This window comes from Camellia sinensis, chromosome 1 (assembly GCF_055761805.1).
Source record: "Camellia sinensis isolate YWXY chromosome 1, ASM5576180v1, whole genome shotgun sequence".
Taxonomy (NCBI): Eukaryota; Viridiplantae; Streptophyta; class Magnoliopsida; order Ericales; family Theaceae; genus Camellia; species Camellia sinensis.
In genome coordinates, this window is record NC_138961.1 from 188791485 (window position 1) to 188807821 (window position 16337).

At 37.8% G+C, this 16337-nt stretch overlaps 1 protein-coding gene across 9 annotated transcripts in view; it reads left to right on the forward strand.

Annotated features, from left to right (window-relative positions):
* Positions 1 to 15043, forward strand: part of TOP3A (topoisomerase 3alpha) — a 30374-nt gene extending 15331 nt beyond the window's left edge. For 3 of the 9 annotated variants that reach the window (XM_082923381.1, XM_082923388.1, XM_082923396.1), the window contains 6 exons: positions 7902 to 7980; positions 8152 to 8223; positions 9636 to 9719; positions 13568 to 13732; positions 14186 to 14315; positions 14594 to 15043. In XM_082923381.1, the coding sequence (XP_082779507.1) occupies positions 7902 to 7980; positions 8152 to 8223; positions 9636 to 9719; positions 13568 to 13732; positions 14186 to 14315; positions 14594 to 14828 (765 nt within the window). In that variant the 3' untranslated portion in view covers positions 14829 to 15043. The remainder of the gene's footprint in view (positions 1 to 7901; positions 7981 to 8151; positions 8224 to 9635; positions 9720 to 13567; positions 13733 to 14185; positions 14316 to 14593) is intronic. The other 6 variants (XM_082923383.1, XM_082923394.1, XM_082923399.1 and 3 more) reach the window with 2 other exon arrangements.
* The last annotated feature ends 1294 nt before the right edge of the window (positions 15044 to 16337 follow it).

The window sequence follows — 16337 nt, forward strand, 5'->3', positions numbered from 1 at the left end:
GAATGAGATGAATTATTCATTTCTTAAAATAAACTTGATCTGTGCGAAATGTTGTTATTGTTGACTTGATGTTGGATTGTCCATCTGATGATCTTTTGAATATCTTGTATTTACTAATTGCATGCATGAAGCAATACATTACTGTATTTTCATTTTGCAAATCTGGAAATGTGAAATAGAATTGCTTCATTTCTTGTGTAAATCATGTAGAACTTTATTTATGTTCTCTATATCCTATCAATTACTTCATACGGCTTTGTACCATCCACGACTATGAATAGCAAAAAGTCTAATCCACTCATGTAAGCTGAATGCAATTCGATTTTGCTTTATCCAAATTAATATGACGCACTGTGGAAGAAAAATACTTCATTTTTCTGGGTAAAGAGATGAAAAAGATATGCTGGTCTAATAACGTAGGGAATTGTCAGAAAAAAGAGCTTGCGCAAAGGAGTATACATAAATATGAAACTTAGTGGTTTTAAGATTCAAGGCTCTTTTGAATATTGCTGTATAAGGTCTACTATTTTTAGCCAATAAAAAAAGCTCTACTATTTTTAGGGATATGATGTAGCATCATGTAAATCAAGCAGAATGTTTGATGCAAATAGATTGGGCCCTTCTACCAAGTTGATGCAAATGGATGCAACAAATAGGCAATAGATGCAGCCAACGAAGTCCTGGACACTTGAAATCAGAAATAGCAAAACCTGAGCACAAACAGCTTCTACAATCTGATATTAAGGATACTAGAACCAAGAAATATAATTTTCTAGCATAACATTTCGACTAGAACCAATATTAAGCACCAAATGATGTTTGTTCTTGAAATCCAAGGGACAATACCGGAATACGGTAGTCTTCTAGTTCTAGACAACAAGGAAAATAACAGCTTAGATGCTAGCCTCTTTGCAGATGCAGCAGTGATGAAGTGATTGGTAGGCACCACGGGGTTTGAATCCTCAAATCAAATCCCTTCTTCCAAATCTTCAAAACCCTCTCAAATATGTATTCTCTTCATCAAAATGTGCCCTTTCTCTGCAGATCTACCCTTTTTCATGGAAAGTCGAGAGACTTCTTGGGAGAGCCTGAAATTCCTTGACAAGGTTGATTCACAATTATGGATCTACTAGTCCAGTCATCAACCACTTGGTCAATTCAACCAATCAAATGATCAAGCCATAGCTAGATCACAATCTAAACAATTAAGAGAGTGATGATTTTAATATGGAAAACCTCAATTGGAGAGCCTCCAATTGAGATGAAAGCAAATGGGCCCAAGGCCAGAAAGTCAATCCACTAATCAAATGAACAATTACAAGAGTTTCTTACAATCCTTGGTGAACCCACACTCTACGGACTTAAGTTACTCTTGCTGGGTTCATTGCTCTCTTGGGATCAATCTTCTAAGTGCTAAATTTACGAGATGACCACCACCTCTAGAATCCACTAAAGATCTTCACAAATGCCTTGGCAATCCATCAAAGGACTTCACCATAGATGAAGAAATGATGGGATGAAGGCTCGAAGATGATCAATTCATGCTACAAGACTCTTAGATCAATTCATGCTCTAAGACTCTTAGAGCATGGTGTTTGAGATACTTGCACACCATATGCTCAAGCACGAGAATAAAAAAAAGAAAAACTATAAAATATGTTAGAATTTCCCATCTTTACCTTCACCTACTCCACTACACACTCCACTTCACCTACCTCCACTTCACCACACACTCCTTGTTTTCTGCTTTCAGTACACTTATCTCTGCTCGCGCATCCTTATACATGCGTTGGAGCAGAACCAGCTGGGAGTTTAAATGCTGCACCTCATTTGTCCTACTCTGCAGCCGGTTCGACAAGTTTGTGACCGCCGTCATGCTTTCCACACATGCCTTCAGAGTATACTGATTGGCCTCCACATCCGACTGCACTGCCATTCTTTGCTCCACCGACCGCATCGGAAAGTTCAACGGAGCAAACTCCGGGGTGCTTGGTTGAGTTTCCAGTGCCACCGCACCAGTTCTCTCTCTTGTTGACTCGTTGAGGTCGGGAAAGAGGGTGAGCAGCCCGCGGGAAGACGAAGCCATTTTTCTGGGCTACAAAATGTTCCACAGTTTCTCTCTCCGAAGAGGCAGAGTTTTTTCAGAGAAGGGTTGGTTTCAGAGGTTTCAGAATGGTATGCCTCCGCCTCAGCCTTCGTCTTGGTTAAATAGCCAAGGCAGCCACGCGCATCATGCGCCGCTCGGCGCTCGAAGACAAAATTGGGCACGCCTTTTGATGGCACGCCTTTTTATGGATTGGGCACGCCTTTTGATGGCACGCCTTTTGAAAGATTGGGCACACCTTTTGAGGGTGCGACTTTTTAAGGGTCCGACAAGACTCTGTAAACTGTCCCGACATTGATTCCGGTTAGCTCCTTTATGGGTCCGACAAGACTCTGTAAACTGTCCCGACATAGATTCCGGTTAGTTTCTACAAGGGTCCGACAAGACTCTGTAAACTGTCCCGACATTGATTCCGGTTAGTTTCTACAAGGGTCCGACAAGACTCCGTAAACTGTCTGCTACAACGGTCCGACATGACCCCGTAAACTGTCTTCTACAACGGTCCGACATGACCCCATAAACTGTCTTCTACAACGGTCCGACATGACCCCATAAATTGTCTTCTACAACGGTCCGACATGACCCCATAAACTGTCTTCTACAACGGTCCGACATGACCCCATAAACTGTCTTCTACATCGGTCTGACACCACCATACAGTGTCCTCTACAACGTTATGACACCCCATACAGTGTCTTCACCAACGGTCTGACACGACCATACAGTGTCTCCTATCCTTTTTTTTTTTTTTGTAACAAATGTGGATCGGGGTTGATCCCGATATGGCAGATGGTGATAGTGTATTCTGAAGCTGCCTCAAAAGATTAACCATTCGGCTGGCAGTTAATTTTTTTTTTTTTTTTTTGGTGTAAAATGTGGATCGGGGTTGATCCCGATATGAATAAAATGAGTGTATTGTGCAAATTTGTAAATTGGTTGCAATTATTTTATTTTTATTTTTTTTTATTTTTTTTAATAAAGTGAAAAATAAAAATAAAAATAAAAATAAAAATAAAAGAAAGAAATAATAATAATATATTTAAAAAAAAAAAAATAATAATAATAATAATAATATGTTTAAAAAGTGGGGCGGTGGAAAATGATGATTTTGGGTGTGAATAAAATATTTGATGTGTCTATGGAGGTGGAGTACCCACGTGAAATATCTTGTGTCTATGGAGGTGGAGTACCCACACACTCCACTTCACCTAACCCACTATCTTGAGGCTCTGATACCAGGTCCGACATGACCCCGTAAACTGTCTTCTACAACGGTCCGACATGACCCCATAAACTGTCTTCTACAACGGTCCGACATGACCCCATAAACTGTCTTCTACAACGGTCCGACATGACCCCATAAACTGTCTTTTACATCGGTCTGACACCACCATACAGTGTCCTCTACAACGTTATGACACCCCATACAGTGTCTTCACCAACGGTCTGACACGACCATACAGTGTCTCCTATCCTTTTTTATTTTTATGTATTTTCTTGTTTTGTTACTCTCTCCAAACTCAAGTTGGTTAGTTTCTCTCCTCCTTGAGTTTGCGGGGGGCTGTTAGAATTTCCCATCTTTACCTTCACCTACTCCACTACACACTCTACTTCACCTACCTCCACTTCACCACACACTCCACTTCACCTAACCCACTATCACCTCCACTACACCTACTACCACATTTTCTTCTATATATAGATTGTATAGGAATTGTAATTTATAAATCTTGTACAACATCAAGATATCAATCAATAATACATCTATTTGTTACATTGTAGCAGACAATGTTGTGACAGTTGTTGTGAGTCATGGTGTGGTCTCTAGAGAGAGAGAGAGATGGCTGTCATGGTATGGTCTCTAGAGAGAGAGAGATGGCTGTCATGGTCTGAGAGAGCCGAGAGGTAAGAGAGAGGAAGATGAAGTTACAGTCTGGGTATGTGTAGAGGTCCGGCGGGCAGCCAAGGCGAGGCGGCCGCCCGCCGGTGAAGCAGAATGATTAGGTTATTAACCTGGCTCTGATACCATGTAACAAATAGATATATTATTGATTGATATCTTGATGTTGTACAAGATTTATAAATTACAATTCCTATACAATCTATATATAGAAGAAAATGTGGTAGTAGGTGTAGTGGAGGTGATAGTGGGTTAGGTGAAGTGGAGTATATAGAAGAAAATGTGGTAGTAGGTGTAGTGGAGGTGATAGTGGGTTAGGTGAAGTGGAGTGTGTGGTGAAGTGGAGGTAGGTGAAGTGGAGTGTGTAGTGGAGTAGGTGAAGGTAAAGATGGGAAATTCTAACAAAATAGATGTAATTTAGAGAATGACTAAGAAAATATTATAGCTAATGTTATAATTATTGGAGGCATTCAACCCAAAACCAACTAGCATTAAGTGGAGAGGTTTCTAGACTATATGAAGCAAACTTTGGTGGCTTAGAGAAGCAATGTGGGACAAGTCTCTAACACTCCCCCACACATGTGACTCGGTTGCATGTAGAGGTGATAAAGAGATGAGAGAAATAGACCCAGGACAGAAACTTGGGTTGTGAGGCTATTGAAAACCTAGTTTTGATACCATGTTAGAATTCTTTGATGCGTCTAATCCAAAATCAATTGGCATTAAGTGAAGAGGCCTCTAGACTATATGAATCAAGCTTGGGTTGCTATTGGTTTATATAGTTTAAAGGCCTCTCCACTTATAGTCAATTGGTTTTGAGTTGGATGCCTCTAAAATTCTAACATGGTATCAGAGCTAGTCTTTGGTGGTCTCTCGAGCCAAATCTCTGACCTAGGGTTTGTTTCCTTTCATTTGTTTATCACCTTCACATGCGAACGGGTTGCATGTGCGGGAAAGTGTTAGATACTTGTCCCATATCGCTTTTTTGAGTCATCCAAGCTTGCTTTGTATAATCTGAAGGGCCCTCAACTTATAACTAATTGGTTTTGAGTTGGATGTCTTCAAAAATTCTAATGATTGACAATAAAATAGAAGCAATGGAGCTTTACTTGGAATAGTGTCAACGAGAACATGTGACAATGATAATCAATATTTGCATGACCAATTTTAGAAGGTTTTCTCTTTAAACCTTATAGGATAATACCTCCATCCCAAATTGTTTGTCCGACATGCAAAGAAGAACTTAAAAATAATGTATATCTTAAAATTTTCAATTTTTTTCACAAATTAAAAATACTTAATGAGATCTTTTAATTAGTGAATTAAATTTTAGTGCAAGAATACATTATTTTTATGTTCTTGTTTTCCTTGCCGGACAAATAATTTGGGACAAGGGGAGTATTATTTAATTGACTTGAACAAACTAGCAATTTTAAGTTTAGGGTTCGGATCTTCGCATAAGAGTATTGCAATTGTCAGGATTGCATTGGTTGTTTGCATCACCAAGTGCTGCATTGGGTAGTTGCACATGCTTCTCCCAAGTTGTGGCATTGCTCTGTAAAATAGCCATCTCTGTTGCATCTCTTACAATTTCATATCAAAACTTGTTAATAGCTCTATTTTTTGTTGTTGCGAAGATTGCTACATAAATTTGTGTTATCCCTTTGGTTATGGTTATCATAATCCTAATCTGGATCTTACGATCCATTTGGGAACAATCGATCCGGATCGTGTAAAAAATTCCTTATAGGTAGGATCTTTTGATCTTGGTATTAGAATCTTATAGGATCATGGGATCCGAATCCAAATCCGATCCAATTTACAAGCCTTGTTTGTATTGTATGACATATTTTATTGTAAATTTTATATTTGTTGTTTAAATACCAATTTATGTGATCAAAATAAATAATAAAAATTAAGTAGTATTGAATCAAATAGATTAAGAAAAACAAATTAGGAAGCAGACATTTAAATATTGCGGTTATTTAAGAAAATTAACTAGTTGGAAAAACAAATTTAGCTTTAGTCGAATTTGAGGAGGGCAAGATGATTGCAACTTTACCACAATTTTTGGAGAGATTATTTTTGTGACTCGAATCCGTTCCACCAGGGATGCTAACTACAAACCTTATCATTCGGTTAAGCTGCTCTTTTGAGTTATTAATCTATTTTCATATCCAGCTTTGTTAAATATTTTTTCTTCTCTTTTTATGTATTATTGTAGATTGTAAAGTATTTTGTTATATAATTCTTCTTCTTCACCTTCTTTTTTGATAAAATATAAAACATTTACCATCGAGTTTTGTATTATATAATTTTATCTGTACATTTTACATGGAGTATTATATTTTTCACAATATCTTCACTTTTTTTAATAGAATAAAGGCTCATTTTGTGTGTACTTTTTAAGAAATGTTTATTTAAATTAAATTATTACGTAATTTGTCTTTTTCGGTTGGATCTTACGATCCTTGATTTGATTCTGCAATCCGATCTTGTAAACACCTCCAATGATCTAATTTAGGATCCCGATTTTGACAGCCTTGCCTTTAGTTTCAGTTCTATCTATTTCCTTCATCATCTTCCCTTTTGGCTTTGCTCTTGTGCTCTTGGCACCTTAAATTTGAGTCAAATTGCTCCTATTGGTCCATTCAATGATCTTGGAATTGTGTCCAAACAATCTTAGATTATCATTCTTCTATCTTGTCCTCGATTGGTACTTCATATACTTCTAAAAGTGTGTTAATTTCTTAATTTAGTTTTGTTGTAGCCTGTATCATCCAGCCTAACATTTTGTACATATTTCTTTTTCCTTTCCTTTTTGTATTCTTTTGGAAACAATGTTTGTTTTTTATGAGTATTTATTACCAAAAAAATAAGAGAAGTACATGTTTAGTAACGTATTCCTTCCATTACAAAAGGAGAAGATCTGAACTACAACCAAACAAAATAAATCTAAGAGCTAATGATGCTAAAAAAACATATTAGTCTGGTTTGCTGAATGCACTCCTATGTACAGTTTTATTCTCTGGATGGAATTCAAGGACAAACTCAGAACCAAAGACAAGCTCTTTGAGTGGTGAGTCATTGCCAATGCAACCTGTCTACTTTCGGTCAAGAGGAGGAAAATTTGCAGCATCTCTTCCTCTCCTGCCCCTTTTGCAGGTCTGTCTGGCTGCAGGTTTCAAGCTTATGCAATATCAGAATGCCTTGTCATTCTTGGCAGGCTGAAGTTAACTGGTTAGTTAGCAAATTCAATGGAAAAAGCTTTCATAATATTGTTAGGAAGCTTGGGATTAGTTAAAATAAAGCTGGCGTTGGAGCTATCTTATAAAATTTCCCTTAAATTTTTTAAGCCTTCTGCATTTGCACAAACTCTAGAGGCCCGTCACTTACTTTCACCAACTTTGAGTGGGTTCTGGTGACCAGATTGAACTAGCTAATGTTTGTTATTTTGATTGTCAACTTCTTGAGCAATCTTGTTATCCTCTAACTTCCAAATGATTGAATTTCTAGACTTTTGCTGACGAATGAGTTATATAGATGTTTTGACCTTCCTTGGCCAGACCAAGTAAACAGCCGATGCTACTCTTTTGCTATAATTTATCACCACCATGCCCTTGCAGTCGTTACCGGAATTATCATCATCAGCTGATGATTTTCCCCCCCATATTCAAACATCATTTTTTCCCTCTATGCTTCTGAATTACTGCGTGAAGTGACAAGGTGAATAATCAAGATTAAGGAGAAATTCAAATTACACTCTCTCTCTCTCTCTCTCTCTTTCTCTCATGGAAATCTAATGTGAGTCCAGTTGAGAAATTTTATGCTGCTTAATTTTGGTGAATTTATTTTTTCTTTGGTGACTTAAATTTATTTTGTACCACATCTTTGCAGTGTAGGAATGTTGTATGGCTTCCTGGATCTATAGCTGAAGCAACTGTTACGACTAATGTTTGCAGCGTATGCTCTCCAGGTTATCTAGACTCTGCTTAGTGTTTTATATGCGGCGACCTAGTTGATTTGTATGGTCATTTTTTTCATTTGTTATATTTAATTATTTGACAATTAATACTAATAATTCATGGGCGCTTACTTTCTCATTTAATATTTCTTGATGTTCTGATAGTAGACAATTGTTTCACAGGTCCAGTTTTCATGATTCAGTTTAAGTTTCGGCGGCTGGAGATACCACCTAACTACAATGTTGACCATTTAGGTATATCTGGATTTGAAGAGATATAGGGATTTGATTTATTTCATCGTTGCATTGGCTTTATTTTATGATGATAAAGCAGTACTCTTTTGTCATAATTTTTTGTATGTACTTAATTGATATTTGCCCTTCAACTTGTTGTCAGTTACTTAGTGCGTTTAATTTTATTTGAACTTAATCTTCACATAGATGTTTTCATTTTTGCACTTCATTTCGGTCTACTCATGGTTGTGGCTGCTTTCTTCACCTTGGGGTTGGGAATATTCTTCCAAATGAGTAGTTTTGTTATTAAGAATTATTTCAGAGTCACCAGGGATGTTGTAGTTGAACAACAATTTCATCTTCAAAATAGTGAGCAGTTAATTCTCTCTTTGTGATTAAGAATTAATATGGACACAGATGGGACACACCGACTAACTTTTCCCCCCTCTTCTTTAGTGCTTTTGATGGATGTTGGGTGTTGAATGTATAATCACTTTTTGCTTAGATTGTAATGAACAGATGATGCATTGGATGATAAGTTCTTTATCTTGTAACCAAACCAAACCAAACCAAGCTTTAAGTCCCATCAAATGGGGTCGGGTGTATGAATCCTTCTTCTCCACGCGGCTTTATCAAAGGCCATTTCGTTAGTCAAATTAAGTAGATTCATATCTCTATTTACAACGCTAGCCAACGTTAATCTAGACCTACCCGGTCTCCTAACACTTCCATCTAGCGTCATTGTATCGCATCTCTTTATTACTACTTCTATTAGTCCCCGTTGAATATGATCAAACCATCTCAATCGACTCTCTCTCAACTTATCTTCTATTGGTGCTACTGTTACCCATTCTCGAATATTCATTCTTAATTCTGTCTTGTCTAGTTTTGCCACACATCCACCTTAGCATTATCATCTCAGCAACACTCATCTTATGTACATGTTGTTTCTTGGTTGCGCAACACTTCGTTCCATACAACATCACTGGTCTAATAGCCGTTCTATAGAACTTACCTTTTAGTCTAGTGAGTATTCGTTTATTGCACAGTAGCCCAGATGCACTTCTTCACTTAAACCATCCCGCCTTAATCCTATGTGCCACATCCGCACCAATCTCTCCCGCCGTTGTGATAATCAACCCTAAATAACGAAAATGTTCACTCTTTTTTGTTGATGATTTATTAATTATTTAAGTCTAGTTTTTTTATTTTTATTTTTATTTTTTTTATTATATATATATTTTTCCAATATTGAATTAATGTTAACTTTTGTTAATTTTGATTGTTTGTGGATGTAATATTGTCATTTTTTTGACATCACAGTATCTCGTGTCCATGTCTCTGTTTCTTATCTGGTGAATCTTCAATTAATTAAGTTGGCAATTGTTGTTTGTAGTTATGATAAACACTGATTTTGCTACATATCTTGTCAGGTTGCATTGGAGGCTGTGATGAGATGCTGAAGCAGTTGGTAGAAATTTGTGGAACTGGTTCCCGCAATCTTTCAACCACACCTGGTGTGTAATAGATGCTTATTTAGTGTTATTACTTGAACAAATTGCAAGAGAGCATGTCATATTTTACAACCAGTTCATGGCTTATATGTACATTTTCTGTCTTTATCGTTAATATTGCTTTTGATAACTAATGCTTGAAAGAAATAGTTCCAGTAAAATATCAATAATACATCAATTTTAACATGGTATCAGAGCAGGTTTAGAACCTAGTATTTTTGCTTCACCGGCGGGCGGCAACTTTGCCTTGGCCGCCCGCCGGACCTCAACCTAGTCCGCTAGAATTTGCTACACATACCTTTACTCTTTTTCGCCACCTCGCCGGACAAACCCTTCTCTGGTCCCTCGCCCTCATCCTTTTCCCACCGCCACTGCCCTACCTCATCTTCGACGACATCGACAAATACTCCGTCGACGACATCGCCATCCGAGGCTTCAACTCGACGTTCCTCTCCCTGATATCAAGACGACGATGAGAAATCGTCTCCGTCTACGTCGCCGTTGAAGTCGAAGGTTTACCGGCTCTTCGGAAGAGAGAAGCCTCTCCATAAGGTCCTCGGCGGCGGAAAACCTGCTGATGTGTTTCTGTGGAGGAACAAGAAGATATCCGCTGGAGCCCTGGGTGTGGCCACCGCTATCTGGGTTCTGTTTGAGTTGCTTGAATACCATTTGCTCACTTTCGTTTGCCATGCCTTGATACTAGCGCTGGCTGTATTGTTCTTGTGGTCTAATGCTAGCACCTTTATCAACAAGTCAACTCCCCATATTCCTGAAGTTCACATTCCTAAGGAGCCAGTTCTGGAGTTTGCCTCTGCCCTCAGGATTGAAATCAATCAGGCTTTTGCAGTTCTAAGGGAAATTGCTGCGGGAAAAGACCTCAAAATGTTTCTATCTGTGTTCCACCAAACACACCACAACAAAGCTTCCAATGTTATTATAAAATATTATCCCCATCCCTCTCTTTTTTTATTTTTCTTCTGCAGCCACTTCCCCTTTTGCACCCACGTTTTCCCTTACTTTACAACCCATGTGCACCTTTGTGACATCCCTGTAGGTCCAGGAGCTATTCCACATACCAACCCATGTGCACTTTTTTTTGTTTTCTTTTATTCTACGTTTTTGACCACCTCATTTCTCACGCGTCCTCTCCTCTCACTCACTTTTCTTTTTTTAATCACACCCATTCACCGCCTAACTTTTATTTTTTATTATCCAAATTAATTGGTGCTCTCTTTTTTCTTCATTATTCTATCTTCATCATCACCATGCTTATCATTTCATCCCCCTCTCCATATTTTTTTTATTATTCGATTCCCTTACTTTTCACAAAAAAAAAAAAAAAAAAAACCCAACACACAAACAAACAAACATTCCTCATTCCACAAACTCATTTTATTCATGTCGGGGCTCACCCCGATCACCATTTTACACCAAAAAAAAAAAAAAAAAAAAAAAAAAAAAAAAAAAAAACACAACAACGGCTTTGTTTTCTTTTTTGCAGACGGCCACACACCGACATCCCTTCTCTACTCTGCCGCCGGTCTTTTCTTCTTGCCTCCGTCCTGGGCGGCCCTTGCCGGTGTTGCCTCCGTGTTTCCCACTCCACTGGGCATGATCACTACTCCCTGCTCCTCCACTGCAGCATATGGCGGACCTCCAAAACGGAACATCACGGTGGCCTTCCGCTTCAGCTCCTTATTTTTCGCCTTTAGTATACTTATCTCTGCTCGCGCATCCTTATACATGCGTTGGAGTAGAGCCAGCTGGGAGTTTAACTGCTGCACCTCATTTGCCCTACTCTGCAGCCGGTTCGACAAGTTTGTAACCGCAGTCATGGTTTCCACACATGACTTCAATGTATACTGATTGGCTTCCACATCCGACTGCACTGCCATTCTTTGCTCCACAGACCGCATAGGAAAGTTCAACGGAGCAAATTCCGGGGCGCTTGGTTGAGGTTCCAGTGCCACCGCACCAGTTATTTCTCTTGTGGACTCGTTTAGGTCTGGAAAGAGCGTAAGCAGACCACGGGAAGAGGAGGCCATGTTCTGGGTAGCTGGACGGGAAGAAGAGGCCATGTTTTTTTGGGTTGCTGAGTGTTTCAGCGACGCAGCGATTTCTGACTGGTACTTTCAGAGAAGGACTGGTTACAGAGTGTTACAAAGTTTCTCTCTCCGAAAACGCAGAGTTTTTCAGAGAAGGGTTGGATCCAGAGTATTTTCAGAGTGTTTCAGTCTGACAATGTTCAGAGGTTTCAGCCTGGTTTGGTTTCCACAGCCTCCGCATTGGTTTATATCGACACTGACGACGCGGCCGACACGCCACTCTGTCGCTCACGTGCCTCGCCGCGTCTCCGGCTCACCTTTTGATGGCTCGACGCTTTCTGTCGGGCACGCCTTTTGATGAAGTGGGCGCGCCTTTTGAGGGCACGACTTTTGAGGGCTCACTATATATATCCATATATATATATATTTGGGCAGCCTATATACACCATCATACAGTGTATTTTTTAAGGGTCCGACAAGACTCTGTAAACTGTCCCGACATTGATTCCGGTTAGCTCCTTTATGGGTCGGACAAGACTCTATAAACTGTCCCGACATTGATTCCGGTTAGTTTCTACAAGGGTCCAGCAAGACTCCGTAAACTGTCACAACAACTGTCACAACATTGTCTGCTACAACGGTCCGACATGACCCCATAAACTGTCTTCTACATCAGTCTGACACCGCCATCCAGTGTCCTCTACACCGTTATGACACCACCATACAGTGTCTTCACCAACGGTCTGACACGACCATACAGTGTCTCCTATCCTCTTTTATTTTATGTATTAATCTATTTTCTTGTTTTGTTACTCTCTCCAAACTCAAGTTGGCTAGTTCCTATCCCCCTTGAGTTTGCGGGGGGCTGTTAAAACCTATCACCTACTTCACCCACTTAAACCTACTCCACTAAACCTAACCCACTACACCATTACCACCTCACCTACTCCACTAAACCTAACCCACTACACCACTTCCACCTCCACTTCACCTACTCCTTACCTACTACACACTCACCCTCTTCTATATATAGGAATCATGAATCATTGTAAAAAATATAACATTACATCAATCAATAATACATCAATTTTAACAGTCTAAAAGTAATACACCATCCCTGCATGCTACTCCTATGCTGATCCTTCTAGTTCCTAATTTTATGAGATAAAAAGCAAGGAATAGATGTTTTTCTACATTTGATTATAATATACACTAGCTGACTTGGAACTAATATTGTATTATACTTCATAGTTTGCATAGTCCATCCTAATCATGCATTGCAGTATTTCCATGTGCTATAGTTTGTGAAGGATGAATAGATGGTGGTATGACTGCCGGAATGGTATACCAAAGGTTATCATCGTTTTCTTTGGAATGAATATTGCAACTTGATAACGGGATATTTTGTTAGAAATTCAGGATAGAAACTATGCTGTTCCAGACAAATTATACATTTGGCTTAAGAAAAATACTGCATGTTTTCAATACCGGTAAAACACTTTTTAAAGAAAAGATTTGAAAGAATTTTGGGGGAATATTAGATAAATGGGAAACTGATTGCAAATCAATGAAAACTTTGCACTCAGATTGATGTGCAATTAGTTCCCCCATTTCCCATTAATTTGATATTTTGCCCAGAATTTTACAAGAAGAATTTATACAATGTAAGACATCAAAAGATTTTACAAATTGAATCATGTCTTATGCACTCACGTGCTCATAAGAGAGACTATTTATAGAAACTCTAATATATTTTCTTGCAATCAACCACGATCTGTATCCTGAGTAATGTAATATTTTCTTCAGCAAGAGGTCGAGGAACTGCTACATCCTCCAGCAGTGCCCAACGAAGTAATTCAAGGCAGATTGCTTGCACACACTGCAGGCAATATGGGCATTCTTCAAACGACTGTCCTTCACAAACTTCTCGCTCTTCCAGGGCTCGATCTCAGGGAATGAACCAGCAATCTGGTAAGATCTCTGTAAATTCTATTTTCCCTTATCACTAGAAAATCTCTTTAGAATAATGTTCCATGTTATATGATCAAATTAGGACTTGCAAGACAAATACATCCAGGGGAATGTGTGAGCAGGCATCCAAATATTTATGCATACTTAGACAGAAATTACCAGGATCAGAAATTGGCACCAAAAATTTTAATATTTTGATACCTGAAGAGGCTAGTTGCTTTCTTGTAGAATGAGTTACACGACTTATTAGGGTATCTTTGTGCCAGTTGTGCTTTGCTCACGTCCCCCAAAGGCAAAAAAGCTCATCTTCTTTAAGAGAGATTCCGAACTGAATTATCACATAAGCTTCTAACCCTTGTTGACTACTCTACGGATGAGTTGAATAGTGTAGAGTAGCTTTTTCATCATCGCTATTGAGAGGTCCATACGTGGTTTATCTTATAATGCCTTCAGATAATGCAGGAGAATCTTCAATTCCTTGTGATACATGTGGTACACCATGCATTTTGCGTACTGCGAATACTGAAAGTAACAGAGGAAGAAAGTTTTACTCGTGTCAATCACAGGGCTGCAACTTCTTTGCGTATGTCAATCTAGACTTGTATTCGCATAGTTTTTGCATAAAATATTACTTGATATGAACTATATGTTGACCTCTTATTGGTTCTAAATCATTCCTTCCTTTTTCTTCCCATGTTTCCATCCCCCCATTTTTAATTAAAACAAAAGCTGTCATGAAAGCAGTTTTTAAAAACGATACCGAAGGGCCAAAAATGTTTTCCTTTTTCTGTATCTGTTTTAATGGGATGAAGAAGCCTGCTTCCACAATTTAATACTTTCATTTGGTCCCGCACAATGCAGATGGGAGGATAGCCTCAACAACAGTAATAGGGGAAGAAGTGTTCCGCGTGCAAATGTCAGCAGCTCAGCATCCAATACCAGAGCAAGGGGTGGCCGTGGCAGGGGAGGCCGGAGTGGACGTGCTGTTGACACGACTTTTGTGTCAGCAACAGGTGATCCGATATCTGGTAGAAGGTGCTTTGTTTGTGGTGATCCTTCACACTTTGCGAATGTTTGCCCAAATCGTGATACGTGATTCATGACCCCTCACCTACCTTAAAAGTAGCAAATGTTTGTACCTGCTCATTTTAGAATAATTGTGGGCTGTAATACAATATATATATATATATATATATATTGTGGGTATCTTTTTTTGATATTATGCAATACGAACTTGCTAGTCTAGTTGATTCTTTTTGAGGACAAGTCTAGTTGATTCTGCTTATATTGATAGATCAAACATTTTTGAGTAATGATAGGAACACCAAATTTTCTACCAAATAAATGACCAAATGTCTCACATGGGTATGGGGTCCGCAATTTTGTGGGCCCCACACCCATGTGAGACATTTGATCATTTATTTGGTAGAAAATTTGGGACTTCTAGCATTTTCCAACATTTTTTAGTCACAGACGTCCGAATTCATTACAAACTTGAAATTTGAACCCTTAACTATTGACTGCCGATTGTGAGTTGATGAATGAATCTTGAATTTGAATTTGAATCTTAATTTTTGTTTTCCAAATGACATGACATAAGAAAATACAAATTGATGAGACTTTTCCCAAAATAAGCTAAAATACCAAGCTATTTTCCAAATTAGGCTTAGTTCGGACGGAATTTTCAAAATAGGTTAAAACGTGGTTACAAACAACGCTTTTACTGTTTTTGTGGTCCTCCCGTGGAAAATTTGTAAAATTGTAAAAACATGGTTACAAATTATGTTTTTAAGTAAATTTTTTTTTCTTCAGAAAATGTGGTTAGGAATTGCGTTCTTAAGTAAAATATAAAAATGCGTTTTGAAAACATGTTTTCAATAAAACACAAAACGTTGCACTCACTCTACTCTCTCTCTCTCTCTCTCTCTCTCTCTCTCTCTCTCTCTCTCTCTGACACACTCACATCTTTTTAATATATATGAATTTTATTTTATAAATTTGAGACCAATATTAAATATATATAATAATAATTTATAATAGCAAATAATAATCAATTATATAATTTTTATAATTTTTGTAAATATAAATCATTTTTATATAATTTTTTTCTTTCAAGTGGTTAGAAATAATTTTTTACAAATTAAATTGAAACAACCATACGTATGTATATAACTTGTTCAAAAGCTAAAATGATAATTATTTTTTACCCTTAAATGATAATTATTTTTTATTTTTTATTTCTTAACCAAATTAATTTTTAATTTTCAAAAAAAAATTCTAAAAATCAAACCATACATAGCCTAAAAATCTTTTGATAAGTCATTTCTTACGTTGGTAACTTATTTAATTATTTGTTAATTTTACGACATTTTTACGATCTGAGGCATGTTTTGGGACTTTATAAATTCAATCAGTTTAATGATCCCACATTGGTTATTTATAACTTGAGGGTGATGCTATGGTACATTTGGATGTATTGTACATCAGTTATGAGGATATGTAATAACTAATATCATATAGATCATAATCATTATCATATTAACTCATAACTTAGTTATATTTAGTTATTCATACATACCATATTATCTCATAACTATCACATAAC